Consider the following 13,569-nt stretch of genomic DNA (forward strand, 5'->3'; position numbering starts at 1 on the left):
ATGAAGACTTCATGTGTGTCTCTGCTCCTCGGTGAGTCAAACACTCATATTCATCCATTCATTTACTGTACTTCCACACTCTGTAAAGGAGAACACATCGTCAGCTCTCACTGACTGAGCTGAAACTTCCACTGAAATCAAATCTGTGTAGACCTGCTGGTTTGCTTCGTTTAGGAAGAGTTTGCTCTGCTTCTTTCTTTATTTGGTTCCACCTTAAAGCTGGTCAGCTGGACAGGAAACAAAACAAGATGATATTTATGTACGAGCATCACGTTTTAACTCGAACACACAAAGAGTCAGTGAAGAAAACAGTTTCAAACTTGCTGGTTTATAGTAATGAAAGTTTGTTTTTACTATGATTCAAATTTGTCTCATTAACATCCAAAACCTGCTGAATGCTCAGAACTGAATCTAATGAAAGTCGAGCATGTCGACTGAGTCAGTGAAGCTTCAATTAGTGTGTGTAACATGACGACTGAACATGAAGGCAGACGACCTTATTCATGAAACGGGAAACCACAGCTGCTGCGTTCTGATTGGGTCTGTGTGTAGACGATATTTCCTTTATTACGAACTAATTTTCCAATGTGTGGACAGAGTCAATAATCTTCCTGTGTCTCTCAGGACTCTGGAGCTTCACTGATCTGTTTTCAGATCTAAATGTTGCCAAAGTCACTGTTTGGGTCAGTTTAGGCACCAAACTCTAAATAAGCACGTAAAATGTAAGCCTGCATTAATAATGCATAAACATCAAATCCTCATTTACATGAGGTGACACATGTCAGCCATGCTGATGGTTTGTTTTCATGAGCGGTGCTTGATGACCTGTGATGGTACCCTCCTTTCATAAAGATGGTCGAGTGTGTGTTAAAATAAAAGAAACAATGAAGCTCCTTTCATCCTCAACTTGAAAAGCTCGATGATGCAGAGACTTCAGGATATTAGAAAGTTTCCTGAAAGAAAAAACTATGTGACTATAACATCAGAGTGTCTCTAAATGACCTCTGACCTGTTGCAGGTGTGTGTGTGCTGCTGCTGTCTGCACTGACTGTTTGTGCAGGTGAGTAGATGAAGTGCACCATGGTCCAGGACAAACACTGAGTGTAAACACTGATAGAAACTGTCCGTCTGTCCTCCAGTCTCTCTGAGCGTCAGTCCAAACCTTCAGCAGTTCTTCACAGCAGCCTCAGTGTCTCTGACATGTGACGATCAGCTGGGCTCTGATGGATGGACGGTGAAGAGGGACACAGGAAGTGGGACTGAGTCATGTGGAGCAGGTGGGCGGGGCTTCGGGAGGTTCAATGGTTCATCCTGTTTGTTTGATGAGTTCGAGCCAATCAGTGGAGTTTACTGGTGTGAAGGTGAAGCTGGAGAGAAGAGTGAAGAAGTCAACATCACTGTATCAGGTAATGAAGTCATTCATTTCATCAGACTAACAGCAGACTGTTATACCACCTCTACATCACTCTGTGGGTCTTTTCCTCAGATAAACATGTGATCCTGCAGATCCCTGCACTTCCTGTGAGGACAGGAAGTGATGTCACACTACGCTGTAAGAAGAAAATTGGTGGCACAGCCGCAGCTTATTTCTACTTTAATGGACGTCCTGTTGGACCTAAATCAGAGAAAAACATCACCATTAACGTGCAGCAGTCTGATGAAGGTCTCTACTGGTGTTCTACTGATGAGTTTGGATCATCTCCTCAGAGCGTTCTGAGGGTCAGAGGTCAGAACACTGACATCACTTCCTGTTTAAAGCCAATCTGCTGAGCTGATGATAAACTGACTGAACCAGCTTCCTCATCTCTCCTTTTTTTTTTTTTTCTTTTTTTACCAAGTGGATCATCATGGCCTTGCCATATTGGTCCATTTGGTTGACCTTTATTATAATTATGAATTTATTTTATTATCAGTTGCAAACGGGACAGACATGGCTGTGGGATAGGACAGGGGGAAAGAATGAAAGAAAGAGAGGGAGAGAAAGAAAGAAATCCAAAGGGGAGAAGAGACGGTGAGAAGGGGGGGAAGAGAGAAAAAAAAAAAAAAAACAACAAAAAAAACTCCTGGGTCACCTGTATGGAGAAAAACAAACAGAGGAGACAGCAAACAACAAAGAGCAACATAATAATAGAAAAAAAAAGCACCATCACAATAAACTAGCTAGTCATAGATATCAATAGTTACTAAATAATAGACGATATTGTTCAGCACGCAAGATAGACAGCGCACAGTGTGCTTTGAGGCAGCAGCCAAGAAAGCTGTAGTCCGCGTCTGTGAATACCCATGTGTACACCTGTGTGCATACCTGTGTGGATCAGCATGCTTGCATTCCAAAGGTTTCTCCATGTAATGATCTGCTAGGGAGTGTGGGGAGCCACAGCCCTGTCCTTTATGGTATCAAGCAGGTATGGAGGAGATCAAAACTCCAGACATCCAGAGGCCCCCAGAACACAAGAGACCAAGGAAGACCCACAGAGGGGCAGCCGCGCCACTGTCCCAGTAAGAGCTGAGGAGAGTCCCAGATGAGGGCTCATTCAGCAGCCGCGGAGCAGAAGCCAGGGGGAGTTGCAGTGACGCGCCCGTGAGCTCCGCCGGCAGCCAGCTGTGCCTGAGTGACCGAGCCCCAGGCCGAGAGGCCGGGGGCACCCCACCTCCGAAATGGCCCGAGCGAGCCCTAATAAGCGGCCGCCAAGGAGTGAGCCGGTGTGTACCCGGACGCCCACCCCCAGATACAAAGAACCACCAATGCACCGACACCTGAGGGAGTCCGCCACCGGCAGGGGAAGTGGTGGTGGGTGGAGATAGGCCTCCAAACCTTGGAAGGCCCGAGATGTCCCCAGAGAGGTGGCGCCTGATACCCAACCTGACATATAGACACAAACATACAGGCACACACAGATACAAACATCCATTCCCACCCTCATGCTCTCATGTGCACTTCACACTCAACCGACGTGGAGACAAATATAAAGAGACGCTGTATACACGATCACACTCCCCAAGCGTACTCTACGAACCGGGTCTAGGTACCCTTGCCCCTGGAGGGGGGAACTGCACCCAGACCCAGGTGGTGTTACCCTTTTCCCTGCGGTGGGGAGAGGCAGACCGCCCCGACTCCGCAGCAGCAGGGAGGCCCCACACTCCAGACCGCAGCCGGACGGCCAACTCCTCCTAGCCCCCCCGCTCCAGCAGGCCGCAGAGAACGGGGGTGAGAGAAGACTCCAAACCTCCCTCCACCCGCTCATTGTAGTGTTGACGCATGTGTGTTCTAAGGTGCAATTAAAACCCAGGAGGGCATGGAGCTACCTGCCAGAGAGCAGCAGGTAAGCGCATAGTCCCTCCTGTTAGCCCTCAATGTCTACATGTATTTAAAATTGAGAGGTGGGCAACGATGCCAGGGGTGAGGTTGTACACCCTGATGGTAACTTGGACTCCGTGTATCATGCCCACCCCCAAGATCCTATATGTATGTGTAATGAGGGTGTGAGTAATGTGAATGTCTAAGTTGTGAGATAAAATTGAGGCAGAGGCAGCCAGAAGGGGACAGAGGGCGGGGTAGCCTCCTCTGCATCCTGGTGACATACCCCTACTCATAGGGCCCTGCATGTGTGGGTGGTTGTGGTGGAGCGGGAGGAGGGAGGCAGCTGGAGATGGGGAGGGAAGGAAGGGAGGGGCAGGTGACCCCTCCCTGGGGCCAGCTCCCCCGCTGACCCCCCAAATTATACATTTATTGCTTCCTCATCTCTCCTGCAGGTTCTGTGACACCAATCTCTGTTGCAACAACAGAAAGAGCAACAACAACAACAACCACCATCACCACTCATATCTCCCATCCTCCTCCTCCTTCCTCCTCCTTCCTCCTCCTCCTCGCGTTCAGCAGGAGGCGTGGATGATGAGCGGCGATAAACTTGCGAGAAGCAAGTTATGCTCAACTCCACCGGTGGAATCTGACAGCGTGGAAAAGTGTGAAAACATCCATGATCACCAACGGATTTCGAAGGGCTGGACTGCTGCCTGATGGAGAGGAGGACACCGCCACGGCCCTTCAGAGGGTGTTCGACTCTGACACTGACAACGAGGATTTCTTTGGTTTTGAAAGTGACAACGAAGGAAAGGAGCTGAGAGTGGATGACGAAGCCACCCTGAGCCTGTTCGTATCCGACACTGGAGAAGAGGACTTTGGTGGTTTTAGTGCGCAGGAAGAAGAGAAAGATGGTGAATGACTGACTTTTCTTCTTGTTAAAGCCGTGTCACTGCACCTGAGCCTAAAAGGTAGTTGTTATATTTCCACTGTAGTGTCAATACACTATTAGAGCTTATGCCGAGTCAGACTGCACACACAATAGTTTGTTTACAAGGTGACTTCTTCTTTATTGGGATAACACAGAAGTAACACACACACATAACTGGGCGTGGTTCCCCCTACTGGCGATGGCTTGCATAGCACACAATAATTCTTGGTTCATACATAACAGTAGTCCGAAGCTATTTTTCTGGTGTGCTGTAGGTTATTGTTATATACTACATTTGTTACCCATTTATGAAGCACAGTACATGTTTCGTACTTGTAATTACCGCTACTTGTACGTATACCTAAAAAGTTTTGCAAATATGTACCCATAACTTGTTTTTCAAAATATTAATAAAAGGGGTGTGTCTCCAAACAGCCATCTCTTTCCTGACAATTCACTTTGTGCATATTCTCTTACATATGATAAGTCAACATTGAAACACCTGCGGCTTTTAGTCACGTGCGGTAATGTATGTACAAAACAGGATTTTCCCCTGATTTTAGCTTGTGCGGCTAATATTCAGGTGCGCTTTGTAGTCCGGGAAATACGGTAATTTTCTTGAATTCTTACACATTTTTACATGATATTAGTCGGCGGCTCCTTTACTAAACAGCTCCAACTGTTTGATTTGTTTGAATTTTACAGGACAGCTTTTCCCGTGTTACTCATTCATTATGGAGCTACTGTAGTTAACATGTAATGCTTCTCTAAAACCCTGTGACACAATCTTCTTTAACATTAGTGCGCATCAACCCCACATCTTCCCTGTTTTATTGCTGATGTTGGCCTGACAGTATTGGGGTAACAATGTCTCCTCTGTTTAGGAGAGGGCAGCAGGGTCACATCCTCACTGACATCACCTGTATTTGCACTACAGTCGTTCCCTTCACTGACCTTTGCTCTCCTTCTCTTTTCCATCAGGTTGTGTAAAACTGAAACAGGCATTAAATGTTTACTACAAATGATGCTTTACACAGAAATGCATTGTTAGCTGTTTTTACACACCAGCCTGTGTGAAGCTTTAGTCTGAGCATGGGGTCAAAGGTCAGGACAGAAATGCAGCACTGTAACACATATACATATGTAGAACATCAGACATTTGACTGATTTGTGTTGTGACAGCTAGTTTTTTCTTTATACAAATAAATCATCATCACACACAGAAGAAATGTACAGACCGTACATTTATTAGCTAATATCAGTGGATACAAGAAAAATGGTATAAAGACAAACACTAGCAGCCTTAGCGTTTCTGTTCTGAATCTCTAATCTCTCACAGACATTCATCAAACCCTGTCCTCTATCAGCTTTCAACATAAGAAAAGTATTAGGCCTCATTGAAAAACAGTCTGTTTGCAGATGAAGCACTTTAAAAACTATACTTAAAAACATTTCATACACAAATCTGTCATTTATCCAGATTTTCTTGACTGAGTTTACAATTTACTACAACTGCCAAAAACACATGAATAGAAACAAATGATGAAGGATCCACTTCAAGGAAAGTGGAAAAGCCTCTGTTAGCTGCTGTTTGCAGCTGGCACAGTCTAACAGAGGCTAATACCAACGCTAACCAACAGTTTAGCATATCGTCAACAGCTCACCTCAGCATGGCTGTCCTCGGTCAGCAGTGAGCTTTATTAACTTGCACAAAGTTTTACACCCTGTTTGAGAGTAAATAAAAGTGGACATTTCTCAGCTCCAGCATTGACAGCTGAGGTAAACGGTGGACCGACAGCTTATCCACAAAATGGGAAAAACTCCGGTCCAGAATCCGGTCCAGTCCTCGTGGCAGTAAAAACTGTAATCATGCATACATGCTTTTGTCACACCTGACCATTTCGTACAATATAATTGAAGTTTTGGATTTAAAAATTTAGCAGACGTGAACGAGCAACATTCCTGATGAGGCTGCTCAACGCTGTTCAACTAGAAGCTTAATATAAAATGACCTGATATAAGTGTTTTGTAAGCATGTATTGCAATCCTTCTATGTTCTAGTTTTCCCTCAGCATGTATCATCTGGACACTCTCACCAGTGAAGCTTAAGACCCTTATTGAACCTGAACATCAACTCAAAATAAGCACAGATATGCAATATGTATAAAATAGTTATAACTGCATCTGGAATACAAGGTTAATATAATAACTGTATGCATAAACATCTTAAGATAAGATAAGATAAGATAACCTTTATTAGTCCCACACGTGGGAAATTTGTTAAGGCCATCTTAAAGCCATCTGTTACATTGTTAAAGCAATGATCAATTTGAATAACCTAGTAATTCAAATAGCCTCGTCTAGCCAGCTGCTCAGAATAACTTAAGACTCTGCTTTCACTTCTGCAAACTCTCTGCAAGCCTGCAGTTTCCTGTCAGCCTGTGACTTTAATCTTTCTGAAAGACACACACTGTTAAACCTCTGAATGCAATATCAATGCTGCAGATTATATTCTTAATGCAATGGTAATGATAATAATTATTTAACAATAGCAGTAAAATAATTTCCCTGCTCCACAAAACACACGTGTTAGAAATGTTCTTCAATCAGCTCTTTTTACTCTCATTTCACAGCCAGTACTTTTTACTTTTACTTGAGTAAAGAAGTTGAATTAGTACTTGGAGTATTTTTAACAGTGTACTTCTACTTCAGTACAGACTGTGTGTACTTTTACCACCTGTGTCTGAGACCTCCTTCAGGGTCCACCTGAAGCTCTCAGTCTGCTGTGGAAAAAGGAAATCCAGGTGAGTTTCTCCTGATCACCTGAGGCCGTCATTACTGTGTGAACCCACACACCACTCCTCACTCCTCCCACCCGCTGCACACAGTCACTGAGTACAGACCGGCTGATTCCTGTAAAGGGAGAGGCAAGAAGAGGCGGAGCAACACCTGAAAAACAAGAAGCTCAACGTCATTTTGCAGAAGTGAAAGTGTGAGAGAGCAGCAGCAGAGCTGCAGTCGAGTCCTGTTTGTCTCTAAAAGAAGATTCACTGGAGTCCATCAGGTTCCTCTCAGCAACAGTGGTGAGTGCAGCTGATCACACTTCCTGCTTCTACACAAATCTTCACTCTGTTCACTTCATCAGGGCTCTAGAGCGCCACCTCATTTCTCCATGGTGCCACTTAGGCTACGTCCACTTGAAAACAGCGCTCCGCGTCCACACTGGTGTTTTCAGTCGTTTTCACAGAGTTGTGCGTCCACATTAAGACGGCTGAAAACTCTTACGTTCCAGTCCTGCGCATGCGTGAAACGCAAGACGATTCGACCGGTCTCATTTCTGTCTGCCGCTGATTCACTTTCCGGCTGTTTGAAACGTCGCAGCAGAGGTGGAGGAAAAGCACCGAGTTTTAAAATGGACTAACAATGAGGTGGAGTTGTTGCTGCGAGTAACACAAAAGTACAAAGTTGCAAAAGCGAGAGAGAATTAAAGAATTTGAAGAAAAGCTCTGTGGAGCATGTGCAGACTGATATTCATCTTTAATAGGACTGTCAAAACTGCTGCTGTATAATGCTCTCCACTATCTTTGTTTAATTGGTCACATGCCTGCATCACATGACTAACATGCATCATCGTTTTAGAAAGTCTCTGTTTTCACTGTTCACTGTGACACAAACGCACCGTCTCCAAATTATTTACTTTCCGGCTGTTTGAATCGTCGCAGCAGAGGTGAGCAGCGTGATAGGAGTGGATGTAGCTGTGGGTAATGAGAAAAGATGAAAAGAACGATTGATAACTTTTTCGTTAAGGCCGGTGCTCTGACACGGAGCCATCAACCTCTCAGTGTCTAACACTGGTCTGCAGACGGCATCAGATAATGAGCCACATTAGATGGACTCTGAGCCCACTGACAGTAAAAGGGTGAAGTGTAGACATTTGGAAGAGAGCGGCCTGACCAGTTTCTCTGACTATGATACTGTAAAGCTGACAACATGATGCATTTACTGTGGTGAGTGTGCAAAGACCATGGCAGGTGTTGTGCCAAGGTAGGGATCCCCAACAGGATCTGTTTCCCTGCGTCAGGAACATCGGCTGGGCAGGGAAAGCGGACCCAACGCACTCCGCCTCCATCACGACCAACTAGACGTGGAAGGAGTGATGTTTTAGTGACAACATGAAAGATGAGTGTGACCGTTCAGTTTGTGGGTTACAACAGAAAATTATACATTTATTGTTCTCGTGTGTTATCGGACGGGATCATTTTAACAAACCGAGGACATTTTCCTGATAATTATCTGTATCCTCCTGTAACTTTACTGTTTAAAGAGCTAAAACCTCCAACATTTCAGGATCAATAAGTCCTTATAAGACGTGTTTGTGAGCTAAAAATCAAGAATGTGGGATACTGTTTGTCTGTGTCAGCCAAACAACTTCACATCTTTGTAACGACTGTTAAAAAGATGTTCATCCTGTTGATCCTGTTCATCTGGACGCTGCACTGTACAGCAGACACGACGTTGTTCAGTTTGTGTTTCAGATGAACCAGTTTGTCTCTGAATGTGTTGCTGGGTCTCCACCAGTTACTCTGACAACTGAAGGTTCAAGATTTTTATTTTGACATTTGCACACAGGACCAACAGTCCATGCACAGTGGAATACTTGTGCAGAGCTTTCCAAGTCAAATCACACTTTAACAATATAAAGACAGAAAAAGCAGAAGGATAGAAATGAAGTCCGGAGTAGGGTAGTCGTACTATTTTCTATATACAAAGAAAAAGAAGAAAATGTACAGAGTGTGTAGTTCTCTACCTCTTATCGCACTCACAGTATTGCACATTTGTTCCACAGATCTGTTTCACAAGTCTGTTGTGAGTGTATTGCCCGATGGTCAGTGAACCGATGATACATTCAAAGTGAGGTTAAGTAGTGCTGTGTTATTTTAAGTGTTCAGTGTGTTTTTGTTTGCCGTCAGTCTGACAGTTGTGGGGAAGAAGCTGTTGAAGAATCGTGTTCTGTGTGTGATGCTGCTGTCCGCTCTGTTGTGTCTGAGATTGTATGTGCAGCTTTGTATGTGCAGGTCCATGGATGCAAGTGTTGTTCCCATAATCCTCTCTGCAGACTTTCTGACTCTGCAGAGCCTTCCTCTCTGTCTGTGTAGTGTTTCCATACCAGACAGTGATGCCTGCGGTGAGGATGCTGTCTATCAGTCCTCTGCAGGCCTGGGTGAGAGGGTGGTGGTTCATGCCAGCTTTCCTGAGCAGCCGAATGAAATAAAGCCTTTGCTGGGCTTTTTTCACAGTTGCTGTAGTGTTGAGAGTCCAGCTCAGGTCTGATGTAACCTGCAGTCCCAGGAATCTGTGGCTGTTTGCCCTCTCCACCTCCGTCCCTTTGACGATAAGATGCTGCAGGGGAGGGAGTTCTTCCAAAAGTGCAGTATTCATTCCTTGGTCCGTGTTGAGGATGAGGTGAAGAAGCTTCTGTGATGAAAAGAAAGTGAAAGAAGTCCAGACACTTTTCTCTCCAAGCTCCTCAGACTACTGACGCTTGTTTCTCTCTTTGTAAAATGAAATTTAAAGTGAACTTTGAATCAAATGTTTCTCTTCTTTCTCCCTCAGAGTGCAGACATGTCTGCTGCCAGCAATCTGCGATCTGAAGATCAGTTTCTGTGCTCCATCTGTCTGGATGTGTTCACTGATCCAGTCTCTACACCATGTGGACACAACTTCTGCAAAACCTGCATCAGTCAGCACTGGGACATGAGTCAGAGCTGTCAGTGTCCCATGTGTAAAGAGACTTTCTACACTCGACCTCAGCTGAGGGTCAACACCTTCATCTCTGAGATGGTTGCTCAGTTCAGACGTGAAGCTCAGCAGAAAGCCAGCAGCAGCAGCTCAGAGCAACAAGCTGCCAAACCAGGAGAAGTTCCCTGTGACGTCTGCACTGGAACCAGACTGAAGGCCCTGAAGTCCTGCCTGGTGTGTCAGACCTCCTACTGTCAGACTCACCTGGAGCCTCATCTGACAGTGAAACGTCTGAATAGACATCAGCTGGTTGATGCTGTGGAGAACCTGGAAGGCAGGATGTGCACGAAGCACGATAACCTTCTGCAGCTGTTCTGTAAGACCGACCAGACATGTGTCTGCACGCTCTGCCCTGTTTTAGAGCACAAGAACCACGAGTTTGTTCCTCTGAGAGAAGAATATGAAGGAAAGAAGGCAGAGCTGGAGAAGACAGAGGCTGAGATTCAGCAGATGATCCAGAAGAGACGACTGAAGATTCAGGAGATCACAGAGTCGGTGAAGATGAGTAAAGATGCTGCAGACAGACAGAAAGCAGAAGGTGTTCAGGTCCTCACGGCTCTGATGGAGTCTGTTGAGAGACGCCTGAAGGAGCTCATGAAGGAGATCGAAGACAAACAGGAAGCTACAGAGAAACAGGCTGAAGGTCTCATCAAAGATCTGGAACAGGAAATCTCTGAGCTGATGGAGAGAAGCTCTGAGGTGGAGCAGCTCTCACGCTCTGAAGACCACCTCCACCTCCTCCAAAGCTTCTCCTCCCTGAAAGCTGCTCCACCCAGCAAGGACTGGACAGAGGTCAGAGTTCATCCACCATCATATGAGGGGACTGTGGGGAGAGCTGTGGCTCAGCTGGAGGAGACAGTCTGGAAACCCATGAAGAAGAAGCTGTTTGAGGCTGAGCTGCAGAGGGTGCAGCAGCATGAGGTGGATGTGACTCTGGATCCTGATACAGCTCATCCTAAACTCATCCTGTCTGATGATGGAAAACAAGTTTATCATAGTGATGTGAGGAAGAATCTTCCAGACAACCCAGAGAGATTTTCTTACTGTGTTTGTGTTTTAGGAGAGCAGAGTTTCTCTTCAGGCAGATTTTACTTTGAGGTTCAGGTTAAAGGAAAGACTGAGTGGGATTTAGGAGTGGCCACAGAGTCGATCAACAGGAAGGGACAAATCACACTGAGACCTCAGGATGGTTTCTGGACTGTAGTGCTGAGAAATGGAAATGAGTACAAAGCTGCTGCTGGTCCTCCAGTCCCCCTCTGTCTCCATCCTGGTCCTGAGAAGGTGGGGGTGTTTGTGGATTATGAGGAGGGTCTGGTCTCCTTTTATGATGTAGGTGCTGCAGCTCTGATCTACTCCTTTACTGGCTGCTCCTTCACTCACAAACTCCACCCATACTTCAATCCCAGTTTGAATTATGGTGGTAAAAACGCTGCACCTCTGATCATCTGTCCTGTCAATCAAACTGATCAACGACTGATTTAATTGGATGAATGATTGATTTTTCTTGAAGGGAACAAATGAACATGTTGAGTGTAAATCCTCTACAGTCTCCATGTTTCTATAGAATCTGATCATCAGGACTCTGATTCACACTTTGATTCTCATGGAGTTTGATTTGAACAGAAGAAAAGTTGAATCAGGAAATGTTCCCACTGATGGAGACTCGAGCTGAAGAGCAAATATCAGAGAACAAATGTCCAAAAGCTTCATTTCCAATAAAGTTTGTTCAATGCTTTGAGTGAATCCAGACTCATGTGTGGCTGTTATACGGAGCATCAGAGTCCAGCTGAGTTATGTTGGATACAAACTGCTTATTTTGGCTCTGTGAGGAGTTTTGTTCACTGAAAACTGATGAGACGGATAATATTCAAAGAACTCTGTAGAGATTCATGCATCCATGTTCTCCACCTGCAGGTGTGGAGGAGAAAGGTGGAGCACAGACTGCTGCATCCTTCCAGTCACATCATTTTGATGATTATATTTGCATGTTGTGATGATTTGGGTTAAAGACAAACAGAGTTGAACGGCTGCAGTCACAGCATGAAGACGATGCTGAAGCTGAGCTGTCAGTGAACATGTTTCACTGTGATTTGATTTGAAGAATAGAAAGTGTGTGTGGCTGCTGACAGCTGCAGTCTCTGCTAGTCTGCATAACACACACACAACTTTCCCCCTGAGGCAACGATGCAGCAACAACACAAAGAACAGCTGCAGACACACACACACACTGTTAAAGAACACTTTACTGTTTAAGGCAGAATTCCTCAGTAACAATGATTTGAGTCTACTGTGTCTACTGTGGTTTCCAACATACAATCTACTGAAACATGTTTTTCTTTCTGCCGTACAAACTATTTGATCACAACATCTTTGCTTTTTTCCTCCAATCGTTTATTCTGATTATTTTATTTAGTTTAACTAAGAAAAGCTTCAAATTTAACTCTTAACCTGATTTAAACGTTTAATTTCTCATTAACTCAGACTTTTAATTTATTTCCTTGTTTAATGTATTATTTCTTTATCCTTGTTTAAGTTTTGCCGATCCTTTCTGTGTAACCTGTTTAATCTGACCTTTGACCCTTTAATTTTAATTTAACAGTACTCTTGTTTTGACCTTTGACCTCTTTATTCCTTATAACCAAAAAAACCCTTTTATCTGATATTTTCACCTTATTGATTGATTATATATATCTATTATATTTTCTCACCTTATTTTGACCTTTGACCCATGTCCTTGTTGGCCTTGATCTTCCTTCATCAAACGTGAAATTTCTTTCACCTTTGAACTTAAAGCTTAAATCAAACCTTTGTTAAAAAGCTTCTTACCAACTTGTAATTCCAACTCTCTGCATTAAACACGTATCTTATCATATAAACACTGGATCACTGAGAGAACTTTAGGCAGAACCAAATGAAGCAGCTGACCTCGTCAAACTCACAGCGACAGTAACTGACAGTGAATTATTTTAATCTTCTTCATTGTATTTGTTAGAAACATTTATTTTCCTTTAATTGGACTTTGGTTAAGTTCAATCCGATGTATTAACCGACCTTTGAGGTGAAGTGCAGCTGCGAAGAACGCTACGGCAGGCAATGAGGTGCGTTTAATGTCGCTCTGTTAATTTGAGCGTCCATAAATTGAATGTCTTGTTTTTTCTTACTTTATTATTGCTCATTTATTGGAGAATTTGGCCATTTAATTAAGATAGATTTTATGTTGTTGGTGGTAAAGATCTGGATGGATGTTTTATTTTATTCTGTGTTTCTATTTTTCAGTTTTACTTTTCAAGACTTGGTGAATTGCCTTTTTCTACTTTTTGTTTAGTTTTGTTAAAATTAGCAGCAGTGAGAAGTGTTGTTGTCGGTCTTGAATATATTTGATGTAGCCCATACTGTTAAGGTAAGTGTCATGTTTTTAGTTGTTAGTCTGATGAAGAATCTTTTATTTTTCTCCAAAAGTTGATTGTGTTTATCTGGACATAGTGTTTTTCAGGTCCAGCTGAATGCAGGTTTCCCCAGTCTTATACGTGTCAGGAGC

General features: G+C 44.0%; 2 protein-coding genes across 2 annotated transcripts; both read left to right on the top strand.

Moving 5' to 3' along the window:
- Positions 1–3,893, top strand: LOC146634828 (uncharacterized). Its single transcript, XM_085349964.1, has 5 exons — positions 1–31; positions 1,019–1,060; positions 1,140–1,406; positions 1,487–1,726; positions 3,754–3,893. The coding sequence occupies exons 1-5, from the start codon at positions 1–3 to the stop codon at positions 3,891–3,893; spliced, it is 720 nt and encodes a 239-aa protein (XP_085206090.1).
- A 5,961-nt stretch (positions 3,894–9,854) lies between these two features.
- Positions 9,855–11,513, top strand: LOC146634829 (E3 ubiquitin-protein ligase TRIM21-like). The gene has a single exon (XM_085342537.1). It carries the CDS (start codon positions 9,855–9,857, stop codon positions 11,511–11,513), a length of 1,659 nt encoding a protein of 552 aa, XP_085198663.1.
- Positions 11,514–13,569: the final 2,056 nt, after the last annotated feature.

The sequence above is a fragment of the Diplotaxodon limnothrissa genome, linkage group LG3, assembly GCF_057381915.1.
Source record: "Diplotaxodon limnothrissa isolate DT_005_m linkage group LG3, D_limnothrissa_male_GT1.1, whole genome shotgun sequence".
In the NCBI taxonomy this organism is placed as follows: domain Eukaryota; kingdom Metazoa; phylum Chordata; class Actinopteri; order Cichliformes; family Cichlidae; genus Diplotaxodon; species Diplotaxodon limnothrissa.

Excerpts from the sequence above, each read along its gene's own strand:
- LOC146634829 (XM_085342537.1), top strand. The coding sequence starts at position 9,855 with ATGTCTGCTGCCAGCAATCTGCGATCTGAAGATCAGTTTCTGTGCTCC.
- LOC146634828 (XM_085349964.1), top strand. The coding sequence starts at position 1 with ATGAAGACTTCATGTGTGTCTCTGCTCCTCG. Across the intron at positions 1,061-1,139 it reads TGCACTGACTGTTTGTGCAG|TCTCTCTGAGCGTCAGTCCA; the intron begins GTGAGTAGATGA and ends TCTGTCCTCCAG. Across the intron at positions 1,727-3,753 it reads GAGCGTTCTGAGGGTCAGAG|GTTCTGTGACACCAATCTCT; the intron begins GTCAGAACACTG and ends TCTCTCCTGCAG.